The 25,824-nt window shown below is 42.2% G+C and overlaps 1 protein-coding gene across 3 annotated transcripts in view; it reads right to left on the minus strand.

Moving 5' to 3' along the window:
• VMP1 (vacuole membrane protein 1) overlaps positions 1–25,824 on the minus strand; it is a 59,750-nt gene that overhangs the window by 23,617 nt on the left and 10,309 nt on the right. For all 3 annotated transcript variants that reach the window (XM_014876453.2, XM_014876454.2, XM_014876455.2), the window contains 4 exons: positions 24,202–24,292; positions 22,612–22,722; positions 11,519–11,686; positions 7,385–7,516 (listed from right to left, as the gene is read on the minus strand). In XM_014876453.2, coding sequence (XP_014731939.1) covers positions 7,385–7,516; positions 11,519–11,686; positions 22,612–22,722; positions 24,202–24,292 — 502 coding nt within the window. The remainder of the gene's footprint in view (positions 1–7,384; positions 7,517–11,518; positions 11,687–22,611; positions 22,723–24,201; positions 24,293–25,824) is intronic.

The following is a 25,824-nucleotide window of genomic DNA, read 5'->3' on the forward strand; positions in this document are numbered from 1 at the left end:
CACCCACAAAGCCTCTTTAACCAGACTGTGCTGGAGATCTGAGGGCTTGAAACTGGTAAGGCTTCAATATTCAGAATATCTGTAAGCAGGGATGAACATACAGTAGATATTACAGACAAACCCAAGTCAACAAGAAATTCTATCTACAGGTGGATTCTTCCAGTGGCCGTTCTGAGGAGCAGAATGTTGGACACACATTGTGAGGGATTTATTTCCACATCTCTTTGTCTTCAAGTTCTGGAGGTTGGCTGCATGTTAAGGTTAAGGGGTGATGCTGCAATCCAGAGATAATCAGGAGGATGCTCATTTTAGGGACTTTGTAAATTCAAACATGAGGAACTACAATTAGTTCTTGGGTCAGAAAACCTTAAGTTTTTCTGTAGAAAATACAATTAAACCTATTGTCCTCTTACCAGATTTTAAAAGCCATGTTAGAAAAGACAGACAAAAGAATCCACAGGGTTGTGTGAGGAGCTGAATTTTTTGCAAGTCCTGTGGGAGCAGAGACAACAGTGAAGGGTCCATTCCAACAGCAGGCTTGGCTTTCCCTGGTCATTTAATTTTAGCATGTCTCGGAGTAAAAGTGTGAAACTTTCAAATTATGGGTCCATTTTCTGGTAAATAAGATCTCCCCAATAACAGGAGCAGGAATGAAATCAACCAGCTCTGGATCAGCCCATTAGTTCCTCTAGAAACTTCCAGGTATTTTCTTCATCTCATTAATCATCTGGATCATGGGAAGAACTTTTTATTTCCCTCCTTTCTCCCTCCCCCCTTCTCGAGGGAAGGACCAGCAAATGTTTCTTTACAACAAACTTCATCTCAGGAGCTTTAATTTCAAGATTTCAGCCTGTCACAATCCACACTCAGGTTCAGAAGGGGAATAGCAGAAGGAACACAGATTATAGGGATCACTGAGCTCTGTAACTCCAATTTAATGCCAGCTTTTCCCACAGCTAGAACTGAAACCCTCAGACTTCTACGTAAAAAATCCTTTCGCTTCACACACTAGAAGAATAAAGAAATTTTGTAAAGAATGAGACACAATGCAAGGAAACAGCCAAAAGGAAGAGGAAGGAGCATGTCCTTTCAGCTTTATCAGATCTATCCTGCAGAGCTGTAGCCCCTTTAACCACATCCCCTGCCACCTCTGCTCCTCAGAGCAGCAACGTGTCCACTTTGACACTCTGCAGCTTTCCAGCCCTGCAAAAAAAAAAAAAACCAACCCTGAAATAAACTGATTTCTTTCCTTGCTGAACAACCACTTTCTATTCACATGTCACAGGAGAGCTGGCAGAGCAGATCCTGCAGTCCATTTTCAGGGAAGGGAGCTGTCAGTGGCAATGTCAGCAGCTCTGGGGGAGATTTCCCAGGGAGGTTGTGCAGCCTCCAGCCCTGGAGGGCTCCAGGACCAGCCCAGACAATGCCCTGAGGAACCTGAGCTGGACTAGGGGGGAAAAAAAAAAAATTGGACTAGAAACTGCCTCAGGTCTCTCTCAAGGTGAATTTTTCTGTGATTCCATGACAAGATATTACAGCCACAGGCAGGGAGATGAGTGAAGGCACATCCAGCACTCCCCAAAACCCCACTGCAGCTGCTCATTTATCCCAAAGCTACCACTGCAATCAGTTATTGTGGCCACAGCTCTGCCAGTTCCAGAATATTATTAATTTTAAAAAATCTATTCTAAAGAATCAAGCCCTATTTTGAGGTGGTTTAAGATCCAGACATTGTAAGGAAGGAATTTTGGATAACCAGTCACGAAAGTTGACATTTTCAATTTCTGATAAACCTGACAACTCAAAGCCATCAGCACCGAAAAAAATACTGTTCCTCCACACAGGACTGAGACATAAGTTAAGGATTAAAATGGAAGTGAGGAACTTGTGACACAAAGCCTTTAGCACACACAAGGCTTCCCTCTCAGCCCAGATGTGCAACCTCTCCCCTGTTCTCCCTGCAAGGGACAGAGGTTCCCAGACAGCTCAGAGAAGTGCTCTGCATACCAGACTCTTGTACAACACAGATATTTAAACAGTGTCTGGAGCAGGGGGAAAAAAACCCAGCCATTTTCTTGATTATGATACTATAATGAATTTCTATCAGTTATTGAAGGTTGTCCTTAAAAAATATTTAAAGCAGGTTTCCTGACCCAGCTTTTGATCATTTATTGATCTTTCTCAGAATAATGAGGAGTGAAATATCAAGCATTTAGGAACAATTTTTCCCCTTAGAAACTTGTGTTGAGCATTCCCAACACACATAGAACAGGGCAAGAAAATCCAGTGATAGAATTCGACCACATGCTTCTCCACAATCCTGTGCAAATGCAGCTCCCAGCATTTCCAGTACACTTGGTGACATTTTTTCTAATTTCTGTTGTAAAGTGAGAAATTTGTTACTGAGAAAATCCTCCTGACCTAATACCGAGTGAAAATGTTGCAAAGTAACCTAGGTTTCTTCATTGTATGGGTGATTTCTGATTTATGTATTCACACACTGAACACTAAAATAATTTTTTTAGGGAACAGACACAAAGAGCCCTTCAAAGCAGAACTCAAAAAAGTCATCTCCAGTCACCATGAGTAATTAGTGCAATGCCCTGTGCTGTTTTTTTCCTTATCTGTGAGCAGGTGTGCAAATGAATAGAACAATGTGGGCACGTTCTCCTGCCAGTGGCCAAAGAAATCCAACCAGGAGGTGCTTTACACATTCCTTACTCACAGCTCTCATTGTCTTCCCTCTGCCTATTTTAACTCTTTGCTACCTCTTTTCTCAGGAAGTGCTCAAGATCAAGTTCCTTTATTTAAAGCTGTCATTGACTCATTCCAAAACTTGTTTTAAACTCGGTAATTTTAGAGAACAGATCAAAACGGAGCTGTTATTCGGTGTATTCACTGTTAGATTGTCTGTGAAAACACATTGTCACTTTGTCACCTCACCCCCCCCAGCACTCGTGGGGAGTTTCTAAAGCGCAGCTTCAAGGTTTGATCAGTTCTAAATTTCTATTTAATTACAGGGCACCATAAAAGAGGGAAGAAACCTCCCCTAGAGCTATTAACAAATCCAGGCATCAAACTTGAGGAATGCAGGGTGTGAGGAGCAGCCTCTGGTGACCACCCACAGCAGCAACCTCCTTGTGCAGCACAATTAATCAAGAGAGGAAGCTGATGAGGAAAGGGAAGACTGAGTGAGAGAAAGGATGAGTGGAATTTGATGTTCTGTTTTAACAAATTATTTCTGGGAAAACAAAAAAAAGGAATAAAAGAGAAGTCAAGGTTTCCCAGTTATCGTACATGAACCCTTCCACTTCCATTTTTATGATAAATGCTTTACAAAAACCTGCTTGTGGTCTGCTTTAACTTCTTTTTTCCTGTACCAAGCACCCTTAAACGCTGTTGATTAAACAAGCCAGCAGCCTTTTCAAGCAGGAACTTATCAGATGGGAGCTGTTAATTTAATCACGGGAGAGATCCGTTTTGAATTTGGCCATCTCAAACGCTGCTAATTAAGTGAGATTTCACTCATTAGTCGTGCCTAATCATTCCCCGCGAGTGAAGTCAGTGTCGTGTCAGAACACAGCGCTGGCTTCCCCCGGGTGTGGCACGGACTTTGCTCGGCTCCAGCACGGAGCAGTGAAGATGTGGAGGAGCAATGCCGGTTTTTAGAAAGGACGTGTGTGAGTGTCACCATGAGAGAACCGCGGGTTTAACCCCTTGCAGCCCTGGGGAGCAGCGAGGGGCTGGCTGGAACTGGAACTCCTGACCAAACCAAAGGCAGGCGGTTGCTGCTCAGTTTAATACAAACCCTCTCGAGTCCACGTTGACAAATTCTTTAACAAGCCCTGTGGTTACAGGGAAGCTGGTTTCAGTCTGAGTCACTCCTGTTCAAACAGTTTACTGGAAATGGAGGGGAGGGGGAATTTTCAGAGAAGTCATGTGATGGCCAGACAAACCACAACCAGTAAAGGTTCAGTGGAGGCAAAAACAGGTCCCAGCAACAACTGACAGCCAGTGTGCAGATGGCACTCAGTCATTTCCAAACCAGTCCTGCTGCATCCCGGCACTTCTATGGATTTAACCCTTCTCCAGGCCTGTATTCTTCCCCAGGCAGGACACAGCTTGGAGAGTAAACAAACAGCAGTGGCTGATAGTAACATAGGCAACTTAGAAAATATTTTTATATGGAAATTTGGCTGCAGCGAAGCTGCACAGAAGCAAACCCCCCGATGTGTAAATCATTAGTTCTTACAGAAATGCCACTTAATGAAGCCAAACACTCAGAGCCATTAAGGATTAGATATGCAAAGATAGCAGTACTTTCCCCTCTTAGCAAGGAGTACCAGGATCCAGCAAGGCTCAGGCACCGAGTACCCTGAGGGAAGCTGGCACCAAAAGCTGCTTTTTCACTCTTCAGCTTGAAGTGTTTCAGCATGACAGAGAACCGAGAAAAAATACCGACCAGCAACTATTAAACTGGCAAAAGAGAGTCCCTGCTCATGTGTGTGTGGGGACACAAAACTGCACCGAGTGTCTGTGACTGTGTCATTACCAAAGTGCTGCCCCAGTGCATTCACTTCCCCTAATTGAAAGGTTGCTGCACTGGAGATACTCCCTGTGGCTAAAAGGGGAGCTCTGATAAAACCCTCCTTCACTCTGGAATTCCACTGCAAGGGAGTTAACAGCAGCTGAGATGCCTGTTTGAAACGCTGGTGGGTTTTAAATGCTGCCTTAAGTATGAACAAATCCCAGTATGAACAAATCTGTCTGTCTGCTGGGCTCTGCCTTGTGGCAGCTCCGGGGACAAAGAAAAACCACTCCTTGTGCAGGGCATGGCCACAAGGCAGCTCTGACCCTCCCTGCACAGAACTGGGACTCACTGGTGAGCACACAAAGGGACACAGAGGAAGGAGAAGTGAATGTTCCTTTAAAATAAGGGGCTTTTTCTCAAGTGTGCTCACGGGAAGTACAGGACAGACACTTTGGCTGCAGGTTAATGAGCTCTCTGAAAAGGCAGCACAAGGAGACAGGTCACTCAGATCTGAGACTCAGGACAGAAAATCCATCAATAAACTCCTTAAAGTAAACGGCATTTTAGTCTGTGTAACTCTGAATGGAGCACTAAACCTTTACGCTGTTTAATCCTCTTAGGTCTCTTTTTTGGCCGATTTTTCTTGTGGCCCAGCCAGGAACACATTCCCCCCTTCCCAGATCCTTCAGGCTGGATGCTGTAGCCACGATCTATTCTCACCAGAGAAGATGCTCATCTGTTTCTCCAAATGACCATTGTTTTTGAGAAACAGCAGCAACGAGCTCTCTGAACAACACACACGCAGCTAAAACGTCAAAGCAGCTGGCTCTGCCTCGTAGGCACAGAGCAGCTCAGCTCTCCTTCAAAATCCAACACCCATTGCCAAACCTTTCCAAAAAAGCTGGATGCAGAGAGACCTTTATACTGAAAAAATGCTCCTGTCACTCGACATCAAGCATTTGTAGCATCCCCAAGGCACAGGACACTTGTCACAGCCCCCGTGTGAGGCTTCAAACTCGGCAGAGTGGGAGAAAGCTGATGGAGGTAATAACAATTGTTAATGAGCAATTTAAAAATAGACATCAGCACTGCTCATGAATACAAATTACAGGGCAAAGAGTGATAAGCTATGCTGGAGATTGGGATTTACAGAGGTCATAGGAAAGGCAGGCCTGTCTCCCACAGACATCCAGAGAAAACATGATTGAAGCCAAAAGCAAAAAGGAAGTCACATTAGCAAATGGAAAAAACTGAACTGTCAGTTTTATGAGCACAATACAATTTAATCAGATTGTCAAAGCCTCATGTTAAAAGAGTTTATAGAAACCAAACCACAAGTGGAGTTTGAAAGATTTTTTTTTTTTCTTTTCCTGGCTATCCATCCACAAAACAACACGCTTCAATCCAAACTCAATTGCCAAGAAAATAAAATCAAAAGTACTGGTAAATAACAGCATCATTTTTCTTCATTAATTCCACAAGGCCATTTGTTTACTCCAGGCAGTCAATACAGCTATAGTTTGGCCTGGCCTGACAAAATGCTCTCTAGCAAAAATTTTCTTCCCAAGAATCTCACTGTGCGTTCTGGAAACCATCTCTGGCTGCTCCCACAACTGTACACACATATCATTTGCTGGGAGAGTTTCAGTAAACACAGATACTGAAGTCATGTATTGAACTGGTTTCGTTGTTGTTTTTTTTACCACAACTTGATTTTTGTACAGTTAAGGGATTACTTTGCAAAGCAAAGATTGATGGGAGAGTAAAGAACAAAGTAGATTTTTTTTTTTTCCCCCCCTGCTGCATCTTTAAAAAAATAGAAGACTTTACTATTTATAATAGCAGAAAAACCCTTTGGAACCTTCTAGCAGGGGGAGGCTCTCAGGAAACACAGGGTTTACTGTTAGAATTACTAGATTGCATTCAGTATTTCCAGACAAACCACTTTCATGGAAAAGCTTCATTTTTTTTTTTTGAAGGAGGGAAAAAAAAGTATATATTTATGTCCAGAAAATACCCTGGCAGAGGAGTTTAAAGACATCAGTGCATGGTAAATAGCATCTGCTGGTTTTTAACAGAAGTCTCATGACCCATTTCAACTCAGTGGCAGACAAAACAGGATAAGAAGGAAAAATAGAGGGAAAAATTTGGTGGCAAGCAGCATGAGGAAAAAATGTTTAATTTCGTCGAAAACACTATCAGGAACTTGTGACCAGGATACAAACTCCTGACCTGAAGGAAAAATTATCCACAGCACTACCTGACTGATGTGCAGCAACAATTGCACACCGTGCAATGTTTAACCCCTGGAAAAAAGAAATGACAAGAGTAACAAAAAGGGACTTGGAGCAGTTTTGCTGCATTTCCACATCAAGGAAAAACGTTTCCTCAGGCTGATGAATGGGTCACACGCTGGTCCCTGAGGGTATCAGTGGCAAGGCAGGTAAATGTCATCTAAAAGGATGAGCTGAGGCTGAAAATCATCTCTGGCCCAGGGAGGCTTTAAATGCAGCCAGAACAGCCAGGATTATGGAACAGCAGCTCCTCTACCCCTGTTTTCCCAGCCCAGTGTCTCCCTACCTTTATTGTGCTGTTCTTGGAACTCTAAATAATTGCAGTACTTGTAGCAAATACTTGGCTGCATTTTTTTATCTGCTTCAACAAGCTGCATTCTTGTCCTGCCATCACCACAGGTATCACCCAGTGCAGGATCTTTTTCCATCCCTGGGAAGTCTCTTGTGAACTCACACCAACGGATTTTTTGGCCCTTTCTGGTTTAATTGGAATGGTTATTTACTCCCTGTTAGTTGCTCTGTGTTTTATTAATTCTGTTGTTTTGCACACTGTCCTTACTTGTGCAGTCTCTGCGTGTTCCAGCATCTCCTCGAATTCCTGGTACTCCTCATCATCAGGTTCAGCACCCGACAGCCGGGCTGCCCTCGCCATGAAATATGGGGGCAGCTCTCCAATGGCTGTACCAGCACCCTGGGAAAAGAACAATCCTGATTTATTTTCCTGTTTATTCCCGAACACAAAACATGTGACACACACAAATCCCGTGGCCATTCTCCGAGCAGACAAGACCAGCTGTTTGGAGCAGTTTGCTTTCATCCACCAGGTCAGAATTCCCATCATTTCCAACAGAATGCTCTTCCCTTTGAATCCCCATTTCCCTTTTTTTTTTTTTTTTTTTTTTCCCTGTGCAGGGGAAAGCCTGGGGGCTGCAGGGTCAAGCAGACCTGACCTGTGCATCCCTGGGGCCCCGTGGGGTGGCGTGTGGCCAGAGCCGTGGGAGGCTGGAGCTGGTGGCCTTGCTGTCCCCCACGTCCCTGCTGTCCCCCACGTCCCTATCCCACACATCCTGAGTCAGCACTGCTGTGTCTCACCCCACCACATGATGCCAGACACATTCCCCAGCATGTGACAGCCCTTGGATCCCCAGGGGCCTCCGGAATAATCCGGGAGCTCCTCCCCAAGTGCTGTCCCGGAGTTTGCTTGTTCAGTCATGAGACTCTGGGCAAGCGTTTGTTAGAAAACAGGCTCAGGTTTTACTACAGCAAGGAAAAAAAAAGGTTAAGCAAAGCCTGAGCTCGAGTTTTCCCTCTCCTTCAGCTGGGATAGCTGGAGCCAGCCCCAGATGAAAGGACGGCTGCTTTCTCACCGCAGGAAAATTGTATTTGTTTTCTCAGGACATCAAATGACTCATTTCAGTCTTGTGGGTAAAGGCAGCTTTAGCTTAACCAAGGGAAAAAAGAGAGACAAGCTAAGATTGAACATATGGATAAACAGAGGCTAATGGAACAGGAACTTGGAATTAACTCAGGATGGTTTAAATTTAGGGCAGGTAAGAGACAATAGCTGGGCACTGCACGGGAATGTGCTCCCTGCAGATGGCTTTTCTCTCCCAGGGTCAGCAGTGAGTAACAAACGCTTTTCTCCTCCTTTGAAGCAACGTGAAAGCTTTTCAATTTCCTTTGTTCCTGCTCTATACACAGCTGCAAGCAAGAATTCCAGCTGCTGTGGATATTCCAAATCAACAGGTTGTGGTTTTAAATACCACCGCAGTTACCCAAGCTGTTAAATTCTCAGTTTAAGCACCCGAAGTGCACGGCCTCAAATGTTTATGCCCTTGTTTTCCACAGAAGAAAAAATTTAAATGACTGCAACAAGCTGAACTTCATTAATCTGCATATTTCTGGCACAAGGGGAAGATAAGCCTGAAAACAGTAGCAACAACACTTCAGAAAAATTAACTTGAGGTTATGTTCTCAGGGTGATGCAAGAAGAAAAAGTCACATTGCTCCTCCAGGCTCTGCCAATTTGCTTTGGCTTCGTTCTGTGAACTGAGGAAGAGGTTTGCATGTGTGTACTGGACATGAACTTTCTTTAAATTGGATAAGTCACATGCTCATTATTACAAAACATTTCAGAAGTGCAACAAAAATCATATGATTTCATGTCTGCTGGAGATAGGTTCCTTAAGTGCATAAAAGCAAAAAAAAAAAAAAAAAAACCCAAGAAAAAAGCAGCAATTAAGGGCTCCAAACCAGTAACTATTTAACTGCTTTTTGTAACATTAGATATTTTCACCATTTAACTGAATGCCAGTTTTACATGGAGATTCCTTGGACTCATAACAAACTGGAAGGGCAAATGCTAATCAAAATTCTTTTACATCCAGAAAAGGAAACTGGGAAATGACTCCACTAGAAAGAGTCTTTTAAACAGATTTGATCCTGCTCAGGACACAGGCTGCCTGTTCTGCTAATCCCAAGCAATTAAACATTTTTATTCTTTCCCCTTATTTCTTGTAAAAAACTAAAAAGGCTGCAACACATTAAAAATATAGGGCACTATTGAATTCCTTGTCCCTGTGGGATGGGAGGCTGTGAAAACTGGCATTCACCTAAGAGATTGTTTCTGAGCCTTTCTGCAGGCCAGGGCTGCTGGAGCCAACTTTTACAGGGATTGAAAAAAGCATCATTTTCATCCCACCTAATAATTCTTTGGGCACAGGGATATTTAATCCTTGTAACGCTCATTTTCAGCAGGAATGGCCATCACTGACATGCTGGGGACTAGGAATGATTTTAATCTCTAGCTGAAGTTGGCTGCTGCTGGTTTTGTGACCTTTGTGCACATAAATGCTCACATTTCACCCCACAGGACTCTCAGCCTGGGCAAAGTCATCCTGGGATGATCTGCAAAATCTTCTTGTGTTCTTTGATTCCACATTCTGGAAGTCACCATTATCTTTGCTAAGTGGAGGTTTAGTTTAAGAGTGACAGAATCCAAAATAACTCTCTTCCACAGCTTCCATGAGAAGTGAGCTGGAATTAGGACAAAAGAAACACTCTGGAAGCAGCAGCAGCAATTGCCAACTTGATTTGGCTTACAGGAAATTAGCAGGCAATGTTTATGTACTCATGAAACATTCCAAGAAAGCATAACATGACATGAGACACCACTGGTAGACAGAGGATGCTCCCGAGGGAAAAGCCAGAGGAGACAGAGTTCAGAGCAAAGGTAGCTGACAGGGAATCTGAAGAAGGAGGGGAAAGGGTGAAAAAAGTGGGATATAAATGTTCCTTTCCCCTTGTCCTTTCCCTAATCCAATCCAAGGAACTCAGGCCACGAAGGCACTGCTTGTTCTCCCTCATGGCTGCTCTGGAGGACACGAGATTCCAGAGGCTGCAGCTCTGTTCTAAACTTAATTCTCCTCATAGCTCAGTTTTTACATCCTGCAGATGAAGCAAGAGATGTTTACCCTCAGCTGCATTTTTATTTTGCAACCCTAGAAACGTAGCTGTAAATGCCATTTTTATTGCTTGTCTCCATTAAACAGATTTCAGCACAGGGGGATGAGGAAGAAAATAAAAAGAAATCTTATATATATATTTATAGTCTTGAAAGTATTTGTATGTTTAGCTACTTAGCATTCAGGCAGTGTTGGTCTTTCATTAGGAGTGAAATTTAAGCTGTACTTTGCTTTTTGACAGGGCTGTGATTCCACTTTCTCTGTTACTATTTTGATTTTAGTCTCTAAACTCACACAACCTGACTGGAATTTTTTGTAACTAACACAACTGCTGTTATTTAAAAAATTGTAGTGACCAGCTGCCTTATATAAAGAATACCAGGGCAGGCATCAGATACCGTTTTTAGAATTTCCTTTTCTCTGCATTTGAGTTAGACAACCAAGAATTTAGTAATTAAATCATCAGCTAGGACAGGAAGTCAGCAGCAAAATAAAGTTAATTTGGCATGTAGTTCACAGCAGATGCATCTGTGTAAACTGTAATTCAAAATGATCTACATGTAATGAAAAATACAGCCTGGCTGACCAAAATCCTCCAAAAATTAAACTTCTACAAGAAGCTGCAGAGAGAAAAAAAAAAAGAGGAAAAGGGAAAGGAAGTTCCAATGACAGCGTTTCCTAAGACCCTGATTCACTTCAACAGGAAAAGCAAATCAGCTTTTAAGAGAAAAGTGGAAACAGGCAGAAAACCAGAAAGAAAATATGTAAAAATGTGGTAAATAATTTAAAAAAAATTAATCCAATTTACTGATGCAGCCCAGAACAAGCTGTGAGATGAGGAACTGCAGCTTCACTCGTGTTACAGGCTCAAACTTTTTGGAATTATTTCTTGCTTAGACCTGAGAGCTGCCAGATCATCTGGGGTGCAGACACCCTTCCTAAAATTTACTTTTTACATCAACAGCCTTCAAGTTTTCTGCTGGTATTTAGCAAACAGCACTGCAGCTGCTAAAAATATCCCAGGAATAAAACTATTAAAAAGCATTAAAATGATCAGGGCTAAAAGGTTCACCAGGAAGGCAACTTTTCACATTACCTTGGGCAGTGTAACCCATCATTATTTTTTTAATTGAGGAATTTTTGTCTATTGCTGGTCACAGAAATGAAATACATGAATGGAAATTGCAGGTTTTTGGGGTTTTTTTTGTTTTTTTTTAAACAAGCCTTACCCACATGCAGGCCTCCAGCCTGACTTTTGAGATGATTGCCCACAAAGAGATGGAGCCTTCAGTTGTCTCCTCATCAGGGCAGATAATCTGATCCGGGTAAGGAGGCTCAGGAAAATTCACAGAGTTACATTCATAGGCAGCAAGAGTGACTGAGGCTATGTGTGGACCCTGGGAAAAAAAAAAAAAAAAAAAAGAAATTTCAATTGTATTTTATGTGAGTTAGAATAAAAATTAAAATTAGCTCCCCCCCACTATTTGTCCCTAGGCTAAAACTTAATGCTTCTCACTCTGGCCATTGAAAATGTTATTTATGTAAAATTCTTGTTTGTTGGAGTTTATTCTAAGACCATCTGAATCACAATGTTGAGCTACTAATGTACTTTAAAAAAAAAATAAATCTTTCTTTTGATCCACTAAAATGTTAGGGAGCCTTTCAGCTTTTGCCCTGCCACTTAGGAGGTTGCCAAGGAGAAATTAGAATCTTTACTTAAAAAAAAAAAAGCAAAACAGGGATTTTCAAATTTTTACAATGTTCTCCTTAAGGTATTTATGACCTACAGCTTTATTAGAGGAGGTGTTTTCCCTACTGCTGCTTTTAGAGGATTAGGCATTTAAATTACATATTGATTTTTTTTAATGACTGGGTTTAATGACATCTTGCAGCAGACTTCCTTAACTTCTGTATTTTCCTCCAACATCCAGTTGTTTAATTTGTGCCTGTTTTTTCTGACTAAACAAGAAAGTGACCTCACTGCTTTTTGCTAAAAAATGGTTTGAAATGTAATTCAAAACTTAAACATTATTTAAATCCTATTTAACTGAATTAATTTTAGCCTCCATCTTACAATAAAAGATTTTTTTGGACAGACCTCCAAATAAAACGAGCATAAAACTCTATTCAAGGAATGAACTGCTACATAGTTTATAAACCTGAAAGAATTGCCATTATTTTTAATACAAAAGAATTGAGAAGCAATTCAAACAATCTGAACACCAGACATTGTAGCTAAAAAACAATCACTTAACAAAGGTCATGGAAACACTGTCCAGGGAAGAGGGAGGGGAATAAATAAAATTTAAAACGAGGTCTTTATGTAAAATTTAGATTTAAATAAAGCTAAAAGTTTCATTAAGTGCAGAACAAATTACACAAACCTTAACTTCTTCTATTCATTATTTGATGGCTTTTGACATCGTGCTGGGAAATATTGCCAGCAATTTTCTTCCACGTTTTTATTTGCAATCTTCATTTATTTTCATTTTATTAGAGCCATAAGGGAGTTTGATGTACTCCTCAAAAGCTCAATTTCTTACAGAACAGAGGGAAAGTGTGACAGAGCTGAGCCCTGCCCTTCCCTGCACAGGGATCCCGGAGCTGCCTGTGAATGCAGCCCCCAAAAGTTTCATTTGCACATTAAAGGCTCAAATCCTGGGCCCACACTAAAGGGGAAGCTCCAGCACTGCTGCATTTGCTGGAAAATGAGCTTCACTCACCAACATTTCAGAGCACTGGACTGAGGCAATGACATCCACGCTGGAATTTTTCAGTGGCAGTGAATTAAGAATGTTGAAATAAAATATCAATTATATTTTTTGCAATTACTGTTGTCATATGCAAACAATTCAAAATAAACCCATTCTTCTGGCATGTAACTGGTAAAGGACAAGCTGCTCTGATAGCAAGAAAAATCTTTTATTTATTTCAAGTGCTTGGGTGTATTTTGGATTGTAGAAATACAAAACCTGTGAGATGATAAATGAAGGGAGAAGAAAAAGGTTCAATGAAATAAAACTCAATAAGAGGGAATCCAGAAATTGATATAAAAGAGAGATTTTGATATGGAAGGGAGAACAAAGACTGGAAGAATGAACCAATGAGTAATAATTTTTATTATTAATATTTTTACAGGTCCTAATGGCAATAAACTTCTTGGTACCTGTAGCAGGATCATCTCCACAGCAGCTTCAGAGCTAAATAAATAACATCTCTCTATTTCACTCATCAAGGGCAGATGCAAAGAGATTTGAAACTTCCCTAAAATTGTAAAGTACATTTATGGCAAACTTGGTAACCTCTTTCTCCACTCTGAAATTTGGGGAATTTAATCCCATCCCCTGCTTGTCCCTCCCTAGGTTTGACAGCTACTTTGGGACAAAAAAAAACAAACCAAAAGTGTCAAGCCATCATCCTAAAATTAATGCTTTTCATCTGCAGAAATTTGCAGTGAAACTCTCCTGAAAAGCAGATTTGCATGGAGGAAATTCCCCCGTGTTTGAGTTGTAAATGACCACAGATGAGATACAGAATCCAGAGGTGGGGCTTTCACTTCTACAAAATTTGGAATACACACCATGGCACGGAGGAACTAGAGCCAGCTTATTTAGACAAATTTAATCACTTCTATCAGCAGTGATAAGCAGCCCCCAGTCCTTGCAGGGCTTCAGCATCACCCAAATTTCCTCCCAGAGTGGAAGAAAGCAGATCCTAAAATCCCAGGGGAGCACACAAGGACAAAATGCCCAACTGGAGATGCTGCAGGAGCCTCCCCCCAGCAGAGCTGCCACCCTGGAAGTGGCTGAAAAACCTCAAAACCCTCCTGTTGAGAGCCCTCCCAGTCTCAACAAATGTCTGCAAAAAGAAAAATTTCACAGGGAGTAGCCAATGGAAAAAAAAAAAAAATAAATAAAGGCATTTCACAAAACAGCTGCAAACGCCACCTGAAGGCCAGGCCAAGGGGACAGAACTCTCCCAGAGCAATGTAAACAATTCTATAATGGAAAAAAGTTGAAGTGGTGGAAACCACAGAAGGCACATTTGAACTGGAATGGGGAATAAAGTGCAAATGGCTCGTTCAGAGTGATGAAGGGTGGGATGGAAGCAGAGCCAGCCAAGGGAAGCAGAGCAATCCAGTGTCCTCCTCCTGTGTCCAGGTGTCCTGTGGGCCACAGGGACTCTGCCCCAGGCCTGGCAGGCTCAGAGCAACACCCCCAACCTCTGCTTCTGGAGCTTCCCCAAAGCCCTGGGCACCAAGAACCTCCAAACAACACTTGGCTGAACAGGGCTGGCAGGAGGAGCAGGACTGGGGGGATAATTTCTATTTAGTGATGGTTTAACTCTGAATGGAGCACAAAGCAGCTTCAAACAGGCTTGAGGTGCCACCTTAGGAAAACCCTGACTCTACAGCCAGGAGGATTCATTCTCATCCAGTTTTTTAATCCTCTTCACAAATAACAGCTCCTCCACCCTCTCCTCCTCCTCCTCCTCTGCGTGGGGCTGCAGGAAATACTGAGTGTTTTGCCTCCCTGCAAGAGTTCAGTTTGTTTCAACACTTGGGGAAGTCCTCTCAGATGTCCCATTTGGACTGTGACTGCAGTTCTACCTTTGGAAAAGACAAAAAACTGTTTCAAACCCCATCACACCAAACACTAAATCCCGGGTGGTTTGGATGTGCTCCTTGCCAAACCAGGAAAAGTCACTAAAACTCAAGGCATGTAAGATCCTGAACACCAACTGCCTTTCCCTCACCCTCTTCCCATGATTTTTTTTTTTTTTCTTTTCTTTTTTAAGCTGAAAGAGGCACCAACAAAGGACAGCAGAAGAGAAATTGAGCATTCTGCTGACTCGGGTGAGAAACATTTGCTTGCCACGGCTGAAGACCAGCAGGAGCCTGTGGTCAGGCCGGAATGTGATGTGTTAGAAATATCTGTACAATTTGCAAATCAAACAAGACAAGATTTGCTCATCGAGATGAACTCAACATAAATCTATTTCTTAGCAACAGTAGTTCAGGGGAGTTTGGAAATCCCAGTCTGCACAACACCAATGTCTCAGAAAAGGTAACTTTGAACTCTTGAACTCACGGGCCTTCAAAGGAGTTTTATTCCAGTGATTGAAGGCACCCGAGTTGGAATGGCACAGAAATAAGTTACTTAAAGTGTTGCATTATGAAATTTCTGGAAAGTAAATATCTTTTAATCTATAAATTATGCTTGGAAATTCAGCAGTGGAAGTAGAAAGAGACAGCAGCCACATGTAAAAAAAATCACGAGTTAAAATCCTTAAAAACATGCTGATCTGTATAATTCTTACAGCAGAAAGTCTTTACCATAAGGAAAAGTGACCGAATATCCAATTAAAAATGAATCATATTTTCACATTATTAATCATTCTGAGCACCTGGACTGGGAAGTCAATTAAAGCTCCAAACAAATCCTGTATCAAGTGTTGGTTTCTCACATGGCCCTTCACAGAACAGCCAGGCTGCTCAAGTGATACAGGAACAACCACATCTAATTTTAACCTCTTATTTTGGGGGAAGACATAATTTTAGACTGGCTTTAATTTAGAAACATTTCTCAAAGAAAAGTGATATGTCTGCCAGCAAGAAAAATATTACCCTGAACTCCTTGCTGAACTTAATGCACTAAAAATCTGTTTCCCTCCATGGATAGCCTGCTTTTCACACTGGGTTCAAGACTCAGCCTTTGCACAGGGTGGGGAATATGTCATGATGTATTTGATGGAGATAAACTGGAAAAAGAAAAGCTTGCTTCTCATGGGAAACATCCTCTGAGTGGTGCCTCAGGCCACGACTCATCCCATACTTATCCACGAAGTCATTACACCTCTGCAGAAAGTCACACCACACTCACAGCATCCTTTTTATCTCAGAGAGAGGTGGCCAACTACTCACAGAGAGAACTGCTGTGTGATTAAAGAGGGGGAAGCTTGGTCTGGAGGTGGCTGGTAAATATGTGCAGTTTGTGTGTCTGTCTGTGTTACCAGATTAAAATGTCTCATGATTTTATAACGTCTGGTATGTGGTGCTGGCTGGAAATTTGGGCTGGGGATGGAAGATCCTGTACCTAGAGCATCCTCAAGTGACACAAACATCCATCAAGTGCTCGGGGCTGGGTTTAGAAGACCTTCACAGCCTTTCAAGCTGTGTTTTAATTTTACATTCACGTGGCTGTGGTTAAGTTTCTATTCCCACTTCAGCCAAGCCTTGCCCCACAGAGCAGAGCTGATGGAAATTCCAAATGATCGGCCACAAACTCTGAATTTGACTAAACAAGAGCCACTGAGGGAGCAGCACATGGCACCACTGCCTGTGTAAAGGGCCACGGTGCTGCTCTAAGCAGTAACATGAAAAACAGATTTTTTTTAAGGGTGTGCCTACATTACTTTCTGTAGGAACAGATACACTCGTGTCAGGGGGAGGCACAATTGCAAGAATTCAAGTTTATCTTCTGCTGCTGATAGAAAATCACTAATAAAATAATAAAATGCTCTGTCAGTGTTCTCTCCTTGCCCTTCCCATTTCTGAAGAATAAACCTCAGTGTCTATTCAAATTGCCACCAGCAGTGGTGATTGGCTTTAGAATCTCCAATTAGAGATCGTTCTGCACAATTATCGTTATTTTCAAGCTGTTCCAGGAAGCAGGACGTGGAAGGTATAAAGTTCAGGCTGTGCATAAAAAAAAAAAAACAAAAAACAAACAACAAAAAACGTAGAAACTCCAAGGGACAAATGAGGAGAAAGCACCGTGTGCCCTCCCGGCAGAGATCTGACAGAACAAACGATGAGGAAGTGGAGAGCAGATAATGAAAACAGGGCGTCAGCTTCTAAAAGGTAAAGTCCATCAACCTTCAGGAGGAAGAAAAGGGTGCAGCCATCATCCCATTAAATCCTCCAACCATCCCATTAACTCCTCCATCACCCCGGCACTGTTCGCTGAGCTAAGCCAGCAGTGCTGGGTTTACTCTCTGCAGATATCTACAGACACAACACCAGGAGCACACAGAGGGACCAAGATTTCAAATGAACGTTTTTCTCCCTGAAAACATCACTTTTCATCTCAGATTTTTAAAATGCAAGCGAGTCATTGGAAGATTTAAGGAACACCCAGCCTGCACAACTGATTTAACAGCAGTGTCCAGTTAATTCAGACCCTCCCAGTTCACCAGTGCATTATTTATATCAATACTGCAGTTTCAGGCAGAACAGAGCCCAGGTGTGATGTAAGCAGGAATTTCTGATGAGATAATTGCAAAAGTGATTTAAAAAAAATTTTATGTTCATTCACATAGTCCAGGATATTTCAATTCACTGTAGAAAGCTTAGGACAGCTGGAGGAAGTAATTTAAAGACAGGAAAGAAACAAAGGACAGAGGAAGAGACAAAAACGACCCTCACACACAGGCTCCATTTCAACTTATTTTAGAATTAATTTCTGCCTTCTGCACCCTCCACGGATTTTTCTTTCAACCACCTCAGCAATTCAATAGCAGTAACGTGAGCACAGGTATTAGACAGAACCTTTTTTATTTCCTTTGTTTTAGGCTTGCAAGTTGACGTGTGAATTGGAGAACAGCGAGGGCTGGAAATGAACACCTCACTTCACAAAAAGAATTCAGCTCTGGGAAGGGGAGCACTGCTGCACCTCCCACCTGGCTGAGGCAGCTCAGCCTTTGTTTCTCACTTTTTCCTTTACACAGAACCATCCTTTTCTGGGTTACTCACAATAGTTTTGAATGATCTGCGAGGAAAGAGCAAAACCTGTCCTGAAGCTGATAATTACTATGAAAATACTCCTGTGTTACTCACGAGGAAGTAAATGGAGAAAAAATATGAGAATAAGTTGTGTGGGTTTCTAAATTATTCTGTCTACTTCATTAAAGTGGACTAAGTCCTACTTTGTGAGCTTCTCTTTTAAGAAGGACTTCAGTAATTTTTATCAAGTCATCTTACAAGCTCAGCTCCTGGAACAAGAGAACTAAAAGGAATTAGGTCTGACTTTAAAAACCTTTCAGTAGTCCTGACAGGAAACCGTTTATTTGTGTGGGTTTGTTTTTTTTTTAAATTATTTACACCACCAACATCTTTTTTTCCAAGATAATGGACTCATTATTGCACAAGTGTCTGGCTTTTAAATCTTCAAATTCTAACCTAAACCAGTTTGGGTTGGGCCAACACAGGGCTCATTTCAGCTGCAAACTGGGACTGTTTGGGGAGGCCAGAATGTGACCCCTGGTTGAGGGGAACCAATTCAGAATGAAAGTGAGATGCTGAGCCCTCAAAGCAGACAAACCCAAAACCCAGCCTGGCTCTCTCAGGGCAGCACTGCCATTAAGGGCCCTGTCTTTCTGATTCACTTTTCTCTTTAAAAGCACATTTCTGCTCTTTTTTTATTTTGCTGTGCCCTCCTCCACTCTGCTGCCGAGCAGCCCTGTAAGAATTCCTGACAAACTCACATATTCCAGCTGAAATATCCGGGCTGGAGCTCGGCACAACCATTGCTATTGTACCTCACATTTCCTGTTTGTGCTCGCCCAGGGCCTGGCCACCAGCACAAACCCCCTCAGCAGTTGCCCCCTCGGCTCCAGCAGCCACAAAAAAAATTTTAAAAATCCACATTTAAGCAACAAAAACACCAACAGTGCAAAGAGGCAGAGCTCACCCTGAGCTTTTGAGCCGTGAGGAATTCGGTGCCATTCATCCCTTCAGGGATTTCACCTCCCCAGGGACAGGGGATGGTACCGCGCCCTCAAGCACTGGTTTTAAGCACATTTTTTTTTTTGGGTCACATCTTTTGACAATTCGTTTTTCAGAACTGAAGTGAAACCAAAGCACGAGGCAGAGCATTGGGTGGGGATGGCCTCAGCCCATGATCCCAACCCAGCACTCCACCTACTGTCCCCTGCTCCACAGCCCTCAGGCACCGCCACCTCATTCATTCATTTTCGGCACTAAAGATCTTTCAGAGATGTGCAAACACCAAAAATTCCTCATGAGTTACCCTCAGCCATCCTCTGCTGGTAATGAGGTGATTCATGCTGTTCATATTTTCATCTACCACCAACAGAAAACATCTCAGGACTGAGGAAAAAGACATGTGCTGCTAAAACCAGTATTTAGAGTCATTAATCATAATAGTTTTATTTCCTACAGAACCACATCATGATTACTATTTTTAAGGGTTGTTTTTAAAGAATTGTGAAAAACCTTTAATGGCCTTGAGGAGAATAAGCCAGCAGACTTGTTTTGAAAGTGTCAGAATGGAAAGGATTCTTGGAAGAGTGGCCTGATTCCCTGTTCCTGCACTGATCTGCTCTGTGCTCAGTGCCAAGTGCAGCACGAGAATTGTTTCCCAAAAAGCCATGTCAGATTTTACATCCAGTGCTGGCAACAACTGAGGAAGCAGCATTAAACTAGGAACTGACACATCAGACAATGTTCAGGCCCTTTCTAGCATCTAGAAAGCTCTCCAATGCCAGGAGCAGCAATTAAAAGCCTGCTATCAAACTGACATGCTCGACCTGTCCCTCTTGCACCAAGGATCGGTGACCAAAAAAAAAAATCCCAAATCAGATGTGAACCAAAATGATCCCGAGGCAGCAACACCCCTCCCACGCTGAGGCTGCTTGAAATTCTACTTTTAGCAAACTGTTTCCAAGTACTCTCAGCTAACCCTGGGATCTCTCCTGGCACCAGAATGCAGCTCCAAAAAGCAGCTGGTCAGAGATGCTCTGAAGGATCCAGACAAATGACAGCTTTCAACACTGGAAAAACAGCTAAGCAGGCCAGGGAAAGCAAACATCAGAGTCATTCATGTACTGCAGCCATTGCATAACCACTTGCACGGCCTGCCCAGTGCTTGGGAATGGCCATATGCAGTAAATGGATAATGCAGTGGGCTGAACTGAGATGCACCTGTGTGACAGCTGAAGGAGCTTGAGCAGGTGCCTACATGCCATCAATTCCTCCACGTGCCCTCAGTGGCACAGACAATGCTGCAAGTCCCAGCAGAGCTCAGCACCACATGGGTGGGCCCAAGAGCATTGTTCTCCCAGCATGTAATTGCATTCCCAACAATCTCCCTGTACATACAGCTTTAAAATGAGCAATTCATTAAAAGCAATTTGAAAGCACTTACTGGGTCTATTCTTTATTGCCAGCAAATCCGGGCAATAAAGCAGGGGAGGATTTGTTTTGTAACTTCATTTCTTTGAGTCAACAGAAGAATAAGTATTACCATTATGAAGAAATATAATTAAAGTATATGGAACATGGAAAGTAGATCAATGGTAATGCAGAAGTTAACACTGAGAGCCCCACTTAACGTGTCATATTTCTACTTTTAGAGGGAATTGCTGTACAAATAACAAAGCAAAATAGTTACAGCTCCTCCCTTTGAGAGCTGGAGCTTGTAATTGCATTGTTTCAGATGGGTTAAATCCAGAACACCACTCTGAAAGAGTTCACCCCTAAAAGCTGCAGCAGCAGCCTCGTGTCAACACTCCTTGTTCCCTCTCACCGAGCAGGTATCAAGCACTGTTTTACTCCAGTGATAACAAATTCCATGTACACCTTGCTGGTCCAGCTGCAGCGATAAGAATATTAACAGTTCAAGCACTAAAAACGCAAGCAGGGTTCGGTAGGAGCAGGAGCCGCTGTTCTTACACTCCCTCTGCCATCTAGTGGCAACAACCGCGCTGTTTCCACCGAGCTGCAAATCATGAGGTGCCCTGACAGTGCCCAGAAGGTGTTAATTGACCTGAGCAGACCGTGCTAATCGCTAAATCTTGCTCAGGAGAAAAAAAAAAAAAGGGAAACAAATCCTTTCTTCTCGTTGTTCCTACACTCACTGCCCTCACAGAATTCCCTCAGTGAACCAGGAACGTGCTTATCTTATATTTAAAGCAAACCAGCATTTCTCTTGTAGTATTACACTTTAGATGTTGATGGTATATTTTTATTATATTTTACTCTATAACTACCTTCTAATCACTCAGTGTAATCTATTCAGTCTGATTCCCCCTCCTAACAAAGTTATGTGAAGCCTTCCCTTTTATGTTCCAAATAAATACCTTCCTTAAGAATATTAAACTCAATTTCTTTTCCTGGGTGACACATCCCTGTAATCTCTGGAAGGCTGTTAGCCTCCCAAACACTCACCATAAATTACACTGATAAACCAACTGAGAAGTTGCATTTTCTATAAATTATTTCAGTGTCAGCTCAGGTCACGGCCTAAGTACCTCCATGAGGTTCACATATCCCACAGGATAATCAAAGTGATATATTATGGAATTTAATTTTTTTACACTGAAGTAATTTAGAACTTTGATTTTTAAACATAGAGTAAAAGAAAGGTTCCATCTCGTTTAAGAAAAGAAATGGTACTGTCTTAGGAAGATTTCAAAAAATCATCTTGGAGTGGCCTGGGGTCTGACAGTGCTCAATGCACAACTTGGTTTTGTTTAGCAGGAATTCCTTCCACAGACTTTAGGACAGAAACTGCACTCAGAGTAAATCTGAGGCTGCTCATCCCATGCTTTTCCATCTCCCAGGCACTGCCCTGCTGGGGGGAAAGGCAGGAGTTTCTTGTAGTGTTTTCTGTGTTATTGTTAATGATTAAAGCAGCTCTGAAAGTAAACATCTGTAATTGTTCCAAAGACAAGATGACATTTGTTGCATGAACTGGTTTTAATTATTTTGTGGCCATGAATCCTTTTCTTGAATCCAGGACAGTGGTTTCATAACCCAGGAACTAATCCAATGGCCAAAAGCAAAACACACCCAAACATTTCCCTGACTTTCATAGCTAAGTTGAGATAAACAACATCATGCAAATTTTCATATTTTATCTTCATAGAAAAATACTGTTCTTGCTATTATTTTTTTAAAGCAAAATTAATACAGACTGAACTTTAAACCAGCTGCCTGTTTTGGTGGCTTCAGTTAGAAAAATGATCATTTTAAGCTACTAAAAAAACGCTCTGAAAAATTTTAAATGGAAACACTTGAGCTGCACACAGTAGAACAGGCTTCATTGACATGAGGAGATTAGAGGAGAGACCTTGCAGATTTGGCTCATTGTTTCCAAGTGAAGATTAACCAACAGCAGGCCAATATCCACAGCTCAACAAACACAGAGCTTGCAAACTACAGAACAAGGTGTAGAACGTGAACAGCATTCACCAGAGCACCAACTTTAGATGTATTTAATGTTCAGAATGTTCAGAAAATTATTAAAGCAACAATTAAAGTACTCCATTCAGGAATGACATGGTGTGAAAATATCCTTACCAAGTAGAGCAGAAAGGTGTGGAGACCTGTTCCAAGCCCAACAGAGGAGAGAATGCCCAATCCTACCCAGTAGGCACACCAGAAGAACTTCTTCTCCATGTACCGCACATACTGAGCAAGGAAAGTCACAAACAAGAAAAAAAATAATATTAATTTTGGTATCTCCAAGGGAGAAAAATTAAGCTACAAGCTAAAACAGATATTTATCTGGATTATAGCAATTGAAATAGACTCCTAAATATTTCTATTTGCAATTTATTACAGTAACAGCACAGACATGTAGAGGAAAAGAAAAATTCCCCACATCTTAGAATCAGCAAGTTTCCAAGGAGATAGATGGAAATTCAGGTTCAATAGTAGGAGGTTGAAATCCAGAATAGGCTCATGAGGAGCAGTTCCCAGACAGTGTCAAGTAAAGCCCAGACAGCTCAGGGAATTGTCTGAACAGTTTAAATGCAGGAATAAAATCAGCTGCACTCCCAGTGAGTCTGTTGGACGTTGTATCTTGGAGCACTGAGTAGCAGGTTTATTACTTTGAAGAAAACATTAAAATGTTGGTTGTGTGCTCATTGCCAGGAATGAGGGGATGTGGGAAAGTCACAGCAGGTTCTGGACACTACTTTACACCATCCATGGACCAAGAGCACCAAGGTGAAGTTTACACCAGATAAACTTCTTATCCAGGCTCCAACCTGCCAGGGCAAAGGACACCCTGAAAATGCCAAGTGACACCTCCTCAACAGGGAGCTGCTGTCACCTGAGGGTGACACTGCCCTCAGCAGTCCCAGAGGATCAGGTTTCTTCCCAGCAGGCTCAAGGGAACCTGGGAAGTCAGGACTTGGGTTCCAGAACTGCAGATCCCTCAGGCAGGCAGTGCCACACCACAGCAGGAAAGATAGAAGCAAGTTCTCTGGAATTGGGAACCTGCTCATTTCAGAGCTGTGCCATCAGTTGGAATTGGTTTTTAAAAGGGTTTTATGTCCTCCAGGAAAATCTGAAACTCCAAGAGAAATGGGGAAGGGAAGGTGTAGACAGCACCATCAATGAGCTTAAGCCATGTCTTACACTTGCAGTGCTGCAAAAGCACCAGGCTTTGTGTTCACCAAAGCTCCACAAAGCCTTTAAAAGACCATTTGTAAACAGTGAGAAGCATCACAGAACCAGAAATAGAATCAGAACCATGAAATCATTTTATATCTCTATATGTGCCTGTCCTAGCTGGGCAGGACACCCTTCCACAGAAACACAAGAATCATTTCTTGGGAACCACGAAGCTCTGCCACGACTCAGGAGCTCCCACCACTATTAAAATCTTGCTGAGAGCAGCTGGGAAGGAGTGCTGCAGCACCCGAGGTGTGCTTCACTCAGGAACTGAAGAGACACCTCCAGATCCACCAGAACAGATCCAACAGCACAGCTCATCCCTCCCCACCTCTGAAACACAACTCGTGCACACCCAACAGAGACTTGAGAAACAAAACCTCAGCGAGCAGTTTGAAGGATACATTATCAATTGATGGAGGTCCCAGCACAATTCAGGGAATTGCCAGCCCAGGGAAGGGAGGGGAGGCAGGGAAGCACAGTGGGTACCTGTTGATGTGTCCCCTCGATGTAGTACATGGCTGTGAGCACTGCCAGTGCCAGCAACACAAACACCAGGGCCCCTCGCCGCCGCCACAATCTTAAAGACAAATGGCAAATTAGGGATTTTCATCAGGAAATGTGCATTTCAAAGTCACTCAGCTACCTCTGGGGACTGGGGCTGCCTGCATGTGCTCAGCAGGGACAATGGCAGCAGTGTAAACCTCCCAAGGAAAGATCTGGGGAGCCTTTACTCTTTAGGGAAAAATCTCTGCGTCGCTGTCAAGCGAGATCAAAGTTCAGCCACGCATATTTTATTTTTTCTTTAATAAAGAAAAACAAAGTAACTGTCTGAAAACAAACACAAGCTGAAAACAATTCAGCTTCTGGAGCCAAGAGTCAGACCCAGGCCCTGAGCAGCAGCTGTGGCCAAGCACAGAGCAAAGCAGGCCCTGCACTGGCCCTGGGCAAGGACGAGCTGGGTGGAATTCAGAAATGCTGATTTCCAACTGTGCTGCTGGGCAGAACCACAGTGACAGGCCCAGGAACAAATCTTTACATTATTTTGTTTCTCCTCATCTATTAAAATTAGGCTCCAAATTTAATAAATATATTTTAGGTAACTCTGAAGCATTAGGTCAGTAAAGGGAGAAAAGTGTCTTCCAAAGCAATTTGCTACCAAATAATTTTTGAGCAAGTTTGGTTTTACTGGGCTTTTTTCCTGCTTGATGTGTATGTGGCCACACACAGATTAGGAAATACATTTAATATTTTCCAGAAAACACTATTATATTGTCACCTAATTACATATAAAAAACCAAGTCCTAGGATAACTTAAAACTCCCAGAGTATAATAGCAAATTATGAACATAACTTATCTATTTAGACAGAAAAATAGAAATGTGAGGCATCTAATACAGGAAAACAGTCACAAATATTTCATATTAAGCAAACTGAAAAGAGCACTCAAAATATTTTAAAATTAAAGTTAGTGCTTCTTACATTAGTATAACAATTGAATTTTTAAATGGTTGTCACTCAAAACACAATTTATGCAATGGAGATCATTAAGAGTCAATCTGAGGTCTCAACTTAATAGCTTGTAATAGTCAGGGTTATTTTCTGTAAAGATTCTGTCAGGGGAGTGCCAGACAACTGAATGTGCTGCTCAGCAGAGGAGGCAAGTGCTATCTGTAACAGAATTGGATGTCTAGGAAGCCAAATAAGATTTGAGGTCTTAAAATAAATCCTCAAATGTTATTTCTGCTTAGTTTAAACAAACGCTTGGATATTGTCAGAAATTACAGATGTCAGTAAAACAGTTCTCAGAGACAATTCCTGATGGTAGTTAAAAGAATGCACATAATAAAATAAATAGGCTTGGGGGGTTGGATTTTTTGGGGGATGTAGAAGGGAATTAAGACTACACTACATAAACCTGGCATTTTTCAAACAAATAATTTCAAAAGAAAATGGAAACCAGAAGTTTCTGTCAGTAAATCTGAAGTGCCAGCACCTCCAGCCTAGCCCAGAGGGGGAGTGAGCAAAGCCCAGGCTCAGCTCAGCTCTGCAGAGGAGCAGCCCAACAGCTGGAGTCACCCAAGGTGACATTAGATCCTGACTGGGAAAAGC

The sequence above is a fragment of the Sturnus vulgaris genome, chromosome 21, assembly GCF_052056855.1.
Source record: "Sturnus vulgaris isolate bStuVul1 chromosome 21, bStuVul1.hap1, whole genome shotgun sequence".
NCBI lineage: Eukaryota > Metazoa > Chordata > Aves > Passeriformes > Sturnidae > Sturnus > Sturnus vulgaris.